This window comes from Peromyscus eremicus, chromosome 12 (genome assembly GCF_949786415.1).
Source record: "Peromyscus eremicus chromosome 12, PerEre_H2_v1, whole genome shotgun sequence".
Classification (NCBI taxonomy): domain Eukaryota; kingdom Metazoa; phylum Chordata; class Mammalia; order Rodentia; family Cricetidae; genus Peromyscus; species Peromyscus eremicus.
The window spans coordinates 194,794-207,597 of NC_081428.1; the positions used below are offsets into that span (position 1 = coordinate 194,794).

General features: G+C 43.7%; 1 protein-coding gene across 6 annotated transcripts in view; it reads left to right on the forward strand.

Moving 5' to 3' along the window:
• Zbtb21 (zinc finger and BTB domain containing 21) overlaps window positions 1–12,791 on the forward strand; it is a 14,903-nt gene extending 2,112 nt beyond the window's left edge. For 3 of the 6 annotated variants that reach the window (XM_059276958.1, XM_059276957.1, XM_059276959.1), the window contains exons 2-3: window positions 2,981–3,123; window positions 7,208–12,791. In XM_059276958.1, coding sequence (XP_059132941.1) covers window positions 3,055–3,123; window positions 7,208–10,387 — 3,249 coding nt within the window. In that variant the 5' untranslated portion in view covers window positions 2,981–3,054 and the 3' untranslated portion in view covers window positions 10,388–12,791. The remainder of the gene's footprint in view (window positions 1–2,980; window positions 3,124–7,207) is intronic. The other 3 variants (XM_059276962.1, XM_059276963.1, XM_059276961.1) reach the window with 3 other exon arrangements.
• Window positions 12,792–12,804: the final 13 nt, after the last annotated feature.

A 12,804-nucleotide genomic window follows, 5' to 3' on the forward strand; every position in this document is an offset into this window, starting at 1 on the left:
TCAGAAACTGGAAATGCAGGTTTGTGGGTTACATGGTAAGGAGTGCCACCCAGATATGGTACAGAGGTGAATTGACATCAGTCAGAGCAGCCTGTGTGCTAGTCTGTAGTTTGGGTTTTTCTAGGAAATAATAATTTTAAAAAAAAAAACTGTATTCTAAAACAGGGCAGTTAAAGTGGCCAACTTTATTTAGAGAAAGTAATCGAAGAGTTTCATTTCTACTCCTTAGTTTAATAGAGAGTAGAAAGTAATCACATATTTATTGTGTAGGATCCCCAATTGGGCATCATGAGGAATGTCAGAAGTAATGTATTGGACCTTAAAGACCTTGCAATCCTGGTGGGACATGCAACCAGCTAGCATATGACAGTGAATAAACACAATGTAGTGGTGTGCCTACTCTGTGTGGCAAAGGAATTGGCAGGAGGCATTTGCTTTTCTTTTCTTTTCTTTTCTTTTTGACAAGGGCTTGCAATGCGCATTGGCCTTGGACTCATAATCATCCTCCATCAGCCTCCCAAATGCTGGCATTGTAGACGTGTGCCACACACTGTATTTTGTTACTTGTTCTAAGCTTGTGTTTATTGGTCTGCTTTAATTTAGTATATAGACCTAGTGACCTAAACAGCCCAAACTTATTTTCTCATAGTTAGAGAAGCTGGAAATTGGAGGTAAAGGCCAGGTCTCTCTTGGGGTCTCTCCCCTTGGCTTATAGACAGCGTCTTCTTATGTCCTCATAGCATCTTCCTCCATGTTTGTCTCTGTTCTAATTCTTTGTTTAAAGATACCATTTTATTGACTCAGGCACAATTTAACTTAATTAGCTGTGTAAAAATTTCAGCTCCAAATATGATTGCCTTTTGAGGTACAGAGGTTAGGACTTCAACTAGGAGTATTGGCTGAGAATGTTCAGCCCTAAAGGATTCCCAAAGGATTAGAACTTGAGATGAGTTGGAAAAGGAGTTTGGCACAATCTAGGATGGTTCAGGTTGAGTGGTGGAGGAGGTCAGGTGGGCAGATTGTGTCTCTGGGACAGAAACAGGAAAAAGCACAGTAGGTAGCTAAAGAATTTTAAAAGTAGTCTGAATATAGATATCTATAGAGGCTTGAAGGCCATTTATTAAAGATTTTGTATTTTAGCCTGTTTTAACTAGAACAGAGGAGACTATAACATTATTCAGTCTTTTCATCTTAACAAAACATTACATCAGGACGGTTCTTGAGCTCCCTCTGTCCTCCTGAGGACTACACCAGCCATCACACTTCTCTCTCCATCAAGATATTTAGCACTTTGAAATCAACTTTTGGGATTTCCTTATCTCTAGATACTGGGGCTTTATGTCTTGAGTACCCATGTGTTCAGATACATTTAACCATGCCTTGTGCATGGAAAGAGCCAGTGAGCAAGCTGAATTCATGGAAGAGATCGTGTGCTGGGACATTAATGAAAGCCTTGCTTGAGAAATCTAGCATATGAAGGATGAGCATGAAAGGCAGAACAGGAGCAGGCAGCATGCAGAAATATGCCAGAATAAAAACTGGCTAACTGGTTGAAAAGGGAATTTATTGAAAATAATACATGATTATTCTTGAGGTTTGAGGAAAATCTTAAAAAAAAAAAAAAAAAAAAAAACCTTGGGCCACAAAGGACAAAACCAAACCACTTGCATGAATGTACGAGTCAGGCACTAGCACATTGAATTTTCAGACCACACTGAGATCCATCAGTCAGTTCCACATAGCTGTTGCCTTTGTCTTGTCATGAACCATAGTCTAGTGAGAAAGTTTCTAGTTGGCCTGGTTTTGGGTGTGTGCCTATAACCATTAGCTTGCACTTGCTAGGCAAGACTGTTCTTCAAAGCAACACAGAGGGTCACTGCGGAAGGAACAATAGCTGCTGGGTGGCCAGAACAGATCAGCAGAGACTGCTTGTTTGCAGTCCTGGCTGAAGCTGACAATCTACCCTTGAACCAAATTTGAACTAGAGAGAGGGAGGCTGAAATGTGTTGAAGTAGAGTATAGTAACTTGATACCATGAAGGATCCCTTTAGCCAGACTAGCTTTGAAACTTGAGGCACTTTAGATAATTTCTGGATATCTGCAATGTTACCAGGTGAGTGATGATAAGATCAAGTGGAGAGAGAGAGGGCTAAATCCAGAAATAAGGGTTTGGGGATGAGCTGTGTGTATGTAGTTAGATGTTGGATGTTCACCTGTGTCACCGGCATCCCTAGAGTTCCAGGATCATGTTAGGTTTTTGTAAGCACTCTCCAACATTGCAAAGGGGCAGTATTTACAGAGCTTAGCCTGAGGTTCATAAAGGGACATTTCCCACAGAGCTGTTACTGTGAGTTTTTTGGACTAGTCCCAGAGCCTAGCTCATTTGTAATGATCTTTAGTTATGGAACCATTTTCTTAAATTGAAATAGGGGAAATCATTTTGAATCATCTCCATCTCCTTCTCACCCTCCCTTCGTAGTATCCGTTGAGTTTCTGACTGTGTGCTTCCCTTTCTTATGCATCTGTCCCCACAATACTCTGCTCCAAAATTGCCTGCCTTCCTTAAACCCCAAAGTCCTCATTCTGTGTAATATAACAACGGAAATACTTGGGTTTAATTAATTTGTATTAAGATTATAGATGTCTCACTTCAGCATCTAGTGTATTAAAGGCATTTGCATGATGACATGAAGTAATTTCATTGAGTCTAGCTGTGAGGGGCTCTAGAGTCCTTTTGGGGAGTTGACTTGAGACCAAGGTAAGCTTTAAAAGATTTTAAGCCTGGGCCAATCAGATAATATTCTTGGAAGTTCTGAGCCTTTGGTTTTAACTTCAATATCAAGTGAGTCCCAAGCCCTCTCTGATGTCCCACCAGTCACTCACTCATCCACCCTCCCACCTCCTGGCCACATTGATAGCCTCCTGATATGAGTGTTTTTCCATATTCTGTGCCTTCTTTATCACATTGTTATCTGCCCAGTCACAGGAATGTGAGGTGCAGGAGAACAGGAAGCCAGCCAGCAAGCTCACCTCCCATCATCAGCACCTCTTACGATGCACAGTGTACAGCGGGCTCCCAAACACTCGGGAGAGGAAGAGAGAAGGAAGATGTGTACTTGCCAGGTGGGATTTGCTCTGCAGACTGAACCTTTCACAAGTTGTTTTGTTTGTGCATCATGAGATTTCCACATGGTACAGGTAGGGCTATCAGAAAGGATGAGCAGTCCTGACAAGATTGCATTCCTGATAGATGGCAGTAGACCAAAGACTTCCCCATGGATAGCTTTCACCATGAGCTTTTTACTGTAATAATTCTCTCCATTTTCCCCACTTTGAATCTCCAGGAAACAACATTAAGTAGAACCATCTCAGGCAGAGTTTGGGAAGATAATTGTAGGGAGATCCAAGTGATGCGGAAGTCAGCCTGTTTCAGAATCTAGTTTTTAGGGGAGTTTGTCTCAGCTGCTTCTGCTCTTAAATGGGCCTTTTCTTCCACAGCTGAGCTTCCAGGCTTTTTTGCCATGGTTAAGTGATGGGGTTTCTGCATTTATGAGTCAGGTGGATATGAGCAGGCCAGGGACAGTAATGTCTGTGTGGTTTGTACATGAGATTTGTTGCTGCTGTGAGTTGTAGTTAACTCATGCAGGAAAATGAATCTTCTATACTTTAACATTCATTGAGAAAGTACACACAGCAGTACAACTGCTGTTCTGAGGGCTGAGCAGCTGAGATGTCAACAGGTCAAGTCTAGGGGGTTCATCTGCACTTCCCCAGCTACAGTGTGCTGGATTGCCAAGCAACACAGAGAAGCTCTGTTTTTCCCTTTTGCTTGCTCTCTCAAGATAGTATTTATACTTCAGTTGCTAAACTCAATAAGCTGTTACACTTGCTGTAATCAAAATGCAAGAATTCAAATAGTCCTAGTTTTCAGGTAGACCAGGAGTGGGACCATTGCTTTCAAGTCCTTATAATTGAATTAAAGTGTAAAAGCAACCCATAAGTAAAGGTGAATCCATACCACCTGGCCTTCTCTTCAGTCTCTCCAGAGACTGTAGGAACAGGTGTCACTCTTCTGCTTACGATTTCCAGTGTCTTCATTTTGGTTCCCAGAGCCAAAATGAATATCTAGATCAGTGTCATGATAGTTCCCAGGATGACTTTTGTTCTCTTTTTTGTAATGCTGCACATACTGCTTGTCCCCATTTGAGTTACCTTACCTTTTCTGCCTGTCTCTTCCCCATGCTTTGGTCCCTCATCTGGCTACCTCTCACCTGATGGCTGTCACCTGTACTGCATCTTCTATGATATCCATAGACATTTCTCTGTACCTGCATAACTGTACAGTGTTAACAGATTGCTGTATGCTATTCCTATGCAAGACTGAACTCCAGGAGCTAGGCTATCCTTGTCTTGTTGACATCCTCTGTGGTTAGAGTTTTAGCACATTCTGGGTGGATGCTAGCTTACACCTGTGGTTTTAGATTGTCTTGGTATCTTGGTTTTTTCTCAAAAGTAGAGCTTGAAACAAGGATCTAAATATAGATGTTTGTATGGGCAGAGATTTCAGAAAGCTCAGAAAAGGAAATAGAAAGATGCAGAGGCAAGATTGATAAGTTGTCACTCGCTTGTAGAGTGTTAGAACTGAATCCCTTAGAAAAGGAGAGGCAGGGAGAGAAGCAGCCTGATTTCTCTGCCAAATCCATCTCAACAAAGGCCACCCTTCTCCCTGTCCTGGCAGGATCCTTGACTCTTCCCATTGCTCTGTAGTTACTCCATTAGAAAGCCTAATGGCTCTGCCTTTACATCCAATGCTAGCCCCACCAAGCCATCATGGCAGTAGACTTCTCCAATGTCCTTTGCTTTGTCACCTGCTGTCCACAATAAAGCTAGAAATGTTATAATTAAGACATGACTCAGGCTTCTTCCCTGTGGTCCTCCAATCCCCCCCCCCCCGCCCCCATTTTCTACATAGTAAAATCCCCTCCCAGCTACCCAGCCTTACAGTCTGACTCCTGAGATGATATCATCCATGACTGCCAGCTTTTTTGGCTCCAGTTTTACATGACCTTAGTTCTTTCCTCTGTTGTATTGTCTTTACTTCATAATCCCTAGGCTCATGCCCTGTTCTCTTAAGTCTTCTCAAATGTACTTCCATGACTGATGAATGGATGGATGGTAGGTAGGTAGACACTATTTGTAGGTACCGACTGATGGAATACTCATCCCATTTGTCCTTCAGCAGCATTGTGTGGAAACTGTTACTGTCCCTGTTTGCTGTGCAAGGGAAAGACTAAGACTTGAGTAACTGACTGGCCTAGAACACAGGTGACTCTGACCTCCAAGAAAAAAATGCATTTACAACTCAACTGGATGCATACTTGCACACAGGGCATATGTCTGTCTGTAACTGAAACTGGTTTCCCAAGCGCTTGCCACATTTAGTACTTTCTGACATTTTCTCTGTTAGTGCTTTATCTGTTTTTAATTGTTGGTTTCAAACCATTAAATTGAGTTTAGAAAAAAAAAAAAACCCACTTGGCAAATATCTGCCCAACCTTTGCTTCTGGTCTGCAGTTTCCCTTGTGTCAACATCTTGAGAAATTCTCAGTGCTACAGACTGCCAGTGCATGGCTGAGTCAGTCTTGTGGCAGTATAAGCTCAATGCTTTTCTGCTGACCCCTGTAAAAAATGAGACATGTCTTTACACAGATGGGTGGTTCTTACAGTTTACTAGGAATGAGGAGAAATGGAAATGGCTGGCAGAAGAAAAGGATCTCATCCAAGCCCTTGTTACAAGTAAACGAGCTACATGTCACTCTTAAAGAAAAGCAGGCAAGAATGAAGGGAAACCTGGTGGGTGCTAGATTCATTTCTAGTGGCAGAGCCGCACCTCATCTACATCTTGCATTCTGTCCTCTCTGAAAACCAAAGAGCCTAGTCTCCAAGTGACCAGTAAAGGCTGACACTGGAGAGCTGGGAGCTGGGGACTTGTTACATCTGGGGCTGGGTGTGGTTCTTGGCAACAATCCCTCTAGAATAAGCCTGTCAAATATGTATCTAGTCACTGTGGATACATTCTAATAGTAAAAATCAGTGTCTGTCTCTGTCTCTGTGTGTCTGTCTCTGTCTCTGTCTGTCTCTCTGTCTGTCTGTCTGTCTCTCTCTCTCTCATACACACACACACACACACACACACACACACACACACACACACACTCTGTGATGCTGGTGATAGGATTCAGGGCCTTACATGTGCTAAGCAAGTACTCTACCACTAAGCTACATCCCCCTAGCTCCATGACAATACTGTTAGCAGGAGTCAGTGATATAAAACTAGACCACAGAGAGGAGGTACTCATAGAGCAGAGCCCATACATCATGTCCCATGAGAAGCCTGCTTTTTTCTAGAGCACCAAGGAGGGAGTGGTAACCTGGACCTTCTTTTTTGATACTAAGTTAAACCTATTCTTGCAGTCCTGACAGTTATCTGCACATTTATTGAGTGTTTGCTATAGATGCTTGCTCATCTAATCTTTGCCACACACTTGCAAGAGGGCACAGTTGTTACCTCACTTCACACACACGGACCCGTGTACAGAGGGCATCAGCTTACAGGGTAGAGCCTGTACCTCAGCCAAGTGTCTGGCCCCAAAACTCACACTCACCCACCAAGTTGCCTTCTCTCACCTTTAGAATTGAGCAGAATTGAACTGTCTTTCAGTTCAAATTCTTTAATCAGCTTTACAGCCAGGCTAAAGATCTCTGTGCTATTGAAAATGACATGTAGCGAGAAGATAACATTTAAAAAAATCACAAGCAATTAGTATAAGAAGGAAAACAACCTTTTAATTCTCTAACGCTTCTAACCTTTATTAAACACTTTGACCTAGTAATTAGCAAGTAATTATTCCCTTTTCAAGTTCATTTTTATAAGTCCACAGTCCATTATTAATTTTTAGCAGTCGTGTTGAGTTTAAGTATATATCTTGTAAAACCTAAAATATAAGATAGTAATAAAACTAAAGTAGAATTATAGACTTGAGGAATTTTGACAATTCAAATAAACTAAATGTAACCAAGCATCAAATTGGTAAGGACCCTAAATGTTAAACCTCATTTTCAAGTGTCACCTCTGTGTATACCTATTAAGTTCGAGCAGACCTTTATTGGAATACAAATGTTGATAGTCTCACCTTCTGTCTTCCAGATAAACTGCAGGATGGAGGGACTGCTGCATTACATCAACCCAGCACATGCCATCTCTCTGCTCAGCGCCCTCAATGAGGAGCGCCTCAAGGGACAGCTGTGTGATGTACTCCTGATTGTTGGGGACCAGAAGTTCCGAGCTCATAAGAACGTCTTGGCTGCCAGCAGTGAGTACTTCCAGAGTTTATTCACGAATAAGGAGAACGAGGCACAGACTGTCTTTCAGCTGGACTTCTGTGAGCCTGATGCTTTTGACAACGTTCTGAACTACATTTACTCTTCCTCCCTTTTTGTGGAGAAGGGCAGCCTTGCTGCTGTGCAAGAGCTGGGGTATAGCCTTGGTATCTCCTTCCTGACCAACATCGTTGCCAAAGCCCCTCAGGCTCCTTTTCCAGCCTGTCCCAACAGGAAAAGAGTGCCGGTGGAAGATGATGAGACCAGCTCTCAAAAGCGAAGTGTCATCGTGTGTCAGGGCAGAAGCGAAGTGCCAGGGAAAGCCAGTGGTCCAGCCGTGCAGGACCTCAGCCTTGCTGCCCGGTCCTCCCCGAGTGGTGCAGTCAAGACCAGCACCAATAAGCCACATGTGGCCAAGCCGCCAGAGCAGCTTCACAGTCTGTCCTTAACTGAAAAGAGTTGGCCGAAGGATAGTGCTGCGGTATATGCAAAGTCTCTGGAACAGCCTGGGGCTTTGGATGATCCTAACAGGGGCAGTTTGGTTAAGAGAAACGCAGTCCTACCCCCAAAGCCTTCACAAGACAGGGAGGCCACGGACGATAAGCCTGGGGTGAGCAGCCAGCTTCCCAAGGGGAAGGCTATAGAGCTGGCTCTGAAGAGACCACGGCCACCTGTTCTGTCTCTTCGTAGCTCATCTGAGACTCCATATCTCTTAAAAGAAACTAGCAAAGGAGGTGGTCAGGGGGAGGATAGGAACTTGCTGTACTACTCTAAGCTAGGCCTGGTGGTTCCATCCAGTGGGCCTGCTTCTGCAAACCAGAGCATTGACAGAAGTGGCCCATTAGTGAAAAGCCTCCTCAGGCGGTCACTGTCTATGGACAGCCAGGTTCCTGTTTACTCCCCCTCTATAGATTTAAAGTTATCCCAGGGATCATCCACAGCAGCAAATGAGGCACCAGGCAGTGTGTTCTGTGCAGTGTCTCAAAAGTCATCTTTAAAAGATGGCAGTGAAAAAAAAGCCCTGGATGACAGGCCTCAAGCTCTCCAGCCTCATCGCCTCAGGTCCTTTAGTGCTTCTCAGTCAACAGACAGGGAGGGGACCTCCCCTGTGACTGAGGTGCGCATTAAGACTGAGCCTAGCAGCCCTCTGTCGGACCCTTCAGACATCATCCGGGTCACCGTGGGAGATGCAGCAACGGCTACAAGAGACCTGCCCCTCAAAGCAGAGGAAGACCAGAGGGATATTAGCAGACTCCCAGCAAAGAGAAGGTTCCAGGCAGACAGAAGGTCACCCTTGAAGAAAGCAAGGGCAAATGAGCATGGGCCTTCTGTCTCAGAAGAGAACTGTGAGGAGGACAGGAGCCCTCCTTCCCTTGACAGCAACTTCCCAGATTCTGAATTAAACAGAGAGGAGTTTGGTGAGTTGGAGGGGACGAGACCAAACAAAAAATTTAAATGCAAACATTGCCTTAAGATTTTTAGATCAACCGCGGGTCTTCACCGCCATGTTAACATGTACCATAACCCAGAGAAGCCTTACACTTGTGACATCTGTCACAAGAGGTTTCATACCAACTTCAAAGTGTGGACACACTGTCAGACCCAACACGGCATAGTGAAGAACCCATCGCCAGCCTCTAGTTCCCATGCAGTTTTGGATGAGAAATTCCAAAGAAAACTGATTGACATAGTGAGAGAGAGGGAGATTAAGAAGGCCCTGATCATTAAGCTGAGGCGCAGCAAGCCTGGCTTCCAGGGACAGAGTAGCTCCCCAGCACAGCAAGTCATCAAGAGGAACTTGCGCTCCCGAGCCAAAGGGGCCTACATTTGTGCCTACTGTGGCAAGGCATACCGTTTTCTCTCTCAGTTTAAGCAGCACATAAAGATGCACCCGGGAGAGAGGCCCCTCGGAGTGAGCAGAGCTGCTAAGCCGAAAGAGCGGGCTCTGGCACACGCGGTAGAGAGCAAGGAGGTTTACCCGTGCCGCCTCTGTAATGCTAAGCTCTCTTCTCTTCTAGAGCAAGGCAACCACGAGCGCTTGTGCCGGAACGCCACCGTTTGCCCTTACTGCAGCCTCAGGTTCTTCTCCCCCGCGCTGAAGCAGGAGCATGAGGACAGGTGTGAGTACAAAAAGCTGACCTGCCTGGAGTGTATGCGCACCTTCAAGTCTTCCTTCAGCATCTGGCGGCACCAGGTAGAAGTGCACAACCAGAACAACATGGCTTCAGCAGAGAACATCTCCTTGCCCACCCTGGACCACAACGGTGAAGTGGCAGCTGCTTCCAGGCCTCAGGCTGAGCCTACCAAGGTAAACCATGCGGCTGCTCCAAAAGAGGACACAGCGTTTAGTGACTCTTCAGAGCAAGTGAACTTCGATTCTGAGGATTCCTCCTGCCTCCCTGAAGACTTGAGTCTTTCAAAGCAACTGAAAGTCCAAGTCAAAGAGGAGCCTGTGGAGGAGGCTGAGGAGGAGGCTCCTGAGGCCAGTGCAGCTCCCAGGGAGGCTGGCCCCAGCAAGGAGGCTGGTCTGTGGCCTTGCGAGAAATGTGGGAAGATGTTCACAGCACACAAGCAGCTGGAGCGACACCAGGAGCTGCTGTGTTCCGTGAAGCCCTTCATCTGCCATGTGTGCCACAAAGCCTTCCGTACCAACTTCCGGCTTTGGAGTCACTTCCAGTCCCACATGTCTCAGGCCACAGAGGAGCCTGCACAGAAAGAGGCTGAGGTGTGTCCTGTGCCCACAAACTCCCCATCACCACCACCTCTGCCTCCTCCACCACCCTTGCCCAAGATCCAGCCTCTGGAGCCCGACAGCCCCACAGGCCTTCCTGAGAACCCAACCCCAGCCACAGAGAAGCTGTTTGCACCCCAGGAGTCAGACACCCTCTTCTACCACGCCCCTCCCCTTTCAGCAATCACATTTAAAAGACAGTTCATGTGCAAGCTCTGCCATAGGACATTCAAGACCGCCTTCAGTCTTTGGAGTCATGAGCAGACACACAATTAAATGACTTACCCCTCTCACCTGTCAGAAAACAGCAGGCCCCTGGCTTGTGAACTGTGTCCTAAGACAGCATTTTTTTTTTTTTTTAAATAAAGGTTGGAAATTGTTGTATGAATTTTAGGTTTGGGATAAATTGATATTGGCTTGAAATGTCCTTATAGCTTCAGAAACAAACTCTGAAATATTGTGGCTCTGGACCTCAGTCAGCAGAGGTTTGATTCTGTTACTGTTGAAGTTGGGTTAATGTTGGTGAATTGCATGGTTCCTCATTCCAAGGTGTCACTATAATGACTTGATTGAGGTTTTTGGTTTTTGTTTTCTGGGTAGTGGGATACTAAGGTATTGTTGGGTTTTTGGTTTTGGGTTTTTTAATTTATTATTATTTCAGACACCTAAGTTTGAGGTAACCCTTAGCCATGTTTCTAAGGCCAAAAACATATGAGGAAGAAAGGGAGTTGTTTGCAGTATTGAGTCAGATTTTAGAATACCTTAGCAATAAGAAAAGACAAACCCTAACTTTAGTAAATTATCCTGACACTTGATAAGACAAATATTTGGTATTTTGTGGTCCTTTGAAACTTTCTTTTTGTATGAAAATTGTGAGAATTTAAATCAGCAATAGTCACAATTAGATTTTTTATGACAAGCTGTCAATCACTTCGTATAATCAGTAATGGTCATGTGCTAAGGAGGGCAGAGAAATGGAAGCATGTTTGTGAAAAGCTCAACAGTCAGCAGCAACAGATTAGTTGTGAAAGCCGCTGAACTCTGTGGTATGCCCTCTGCATTATAGCGGCTTTCAATGGGCACTTTAGAACTGACAGTGCTTGGTCTCCGCCAGCTTGAAACTCGGGTGTCGTTGGGATAAGCAGTGCTAGCCAGCATGAAGTTATCGGTGCACAGCCTCACCACACCCTGGACCACCATTCCTTCTAGGGGCTTCAGAGGTTGGAGGAAGTGCCACATTGCAGCTTCCATGTGCTTTCCAAGAACTGTATGCACAACATACACATTTCTGCCTGTCTTTTGTGAGGATGTCTATGGGAGATTGAAGTGGATAGCAGTGAAAATGTCACTATCTGACATGCAAACGTGTATTAAAGCACTAGCAAAGGTCCAAAATTAGTTTTTGCAATTTGATTTGGTACTTACGGTTTGGGTTTCTTTTTTTTCTGTTCCATGTAGGTTATAATTAAAAGCCTCTCCATAGGCAATATCCACAGTTCACTGTATTTCAAAAAGGCAAAATTTTGATTTCACTCCCCCAACGGAGTATCATACCTGGAAAGGAAATTAGGGAGAGACAAATTCCCTATTTACTTTTGCCAAGAGCTGTTTCTTTACATTTTCAAGGTGTGCTCTAGCAGAGACACCACCCATCTGCTCACCAGCATTCTACACCCATGGTAGCAAAGGCAGTCTTTATATTAAAACAAACATTTTTATAAAATACTAATTGACTTTATATACTATAGAAGCTGTATGTGGAATTTTGACTTTTATCCTTTCACTTGAAAAGGCTATTGAAAATCCCTAAACATGTCTGCATTTCCTATTTTGTTCCTTAAATTTTCAGAGAAGGGAAATAAAATTAGGTTGCAGTTACTGATTCTTGCCAACTGCTTTTTTGAACTATGCATTTTAGAGATGAACTAACAGTGTCCACCTTTTAATGAATGAAGCTAGTGCCAGGCTGTGTAGCTGTCCACTGCACTCATTCCCTGTGGTGAGTGTCTGGTCTCTAAACACCTCGGAGTGTCACCTTAAGACCATCTCCCTGCATGGTTATCTCCTGTGTAGCTACAGAGCGATAATCTCCAAACGGGGCATTGCCAGCTCAGTGCTCCAGGACTTGAACCTATGCTACATTTTTGAAGATTTATAAAATAACATTGTTACAAAAAAAGAAAAAAAGTATTTTTTATCTAAATGTAGGATCTGCATATCTGTTAGGTTTTACAAATTACCAGTGTTTGTCACCTTTTTTGTCTAGGAATAAAGCATAAGACTTCAAATAAAATTTTGAACCAAAAACATTTATAATGCAGTTGTGGTTTTTCTATTGCTTTTTTATACTGTATCTTAAAAAATGTCAGGCCGAAAGAGTTTATTTTGGTGTCAAAAACTATCCTTCCACTCATGTAACTATTTTAAATGCTAAGAAACAAAATAATGAAAGACATTAATCATTGTATTCAGTAAACAGTTTTTTAGAGAATGTCTATCTCAGCTAGCAGGCAGATGTTTGGTGTATTAAATAAATAGGTCTTTCACCATTGTAAATCTTTAGATAGTAAAGATATTCTTGTAAATGTTTTTCTGATTGTAATTAATTTTTGCAAGTATAGAAAGCACATTGTTTCTGTAATTATTTAAGATGCCTGCTTTTTTATGCAGTTGTGGAAAGAATGTAAACTGTT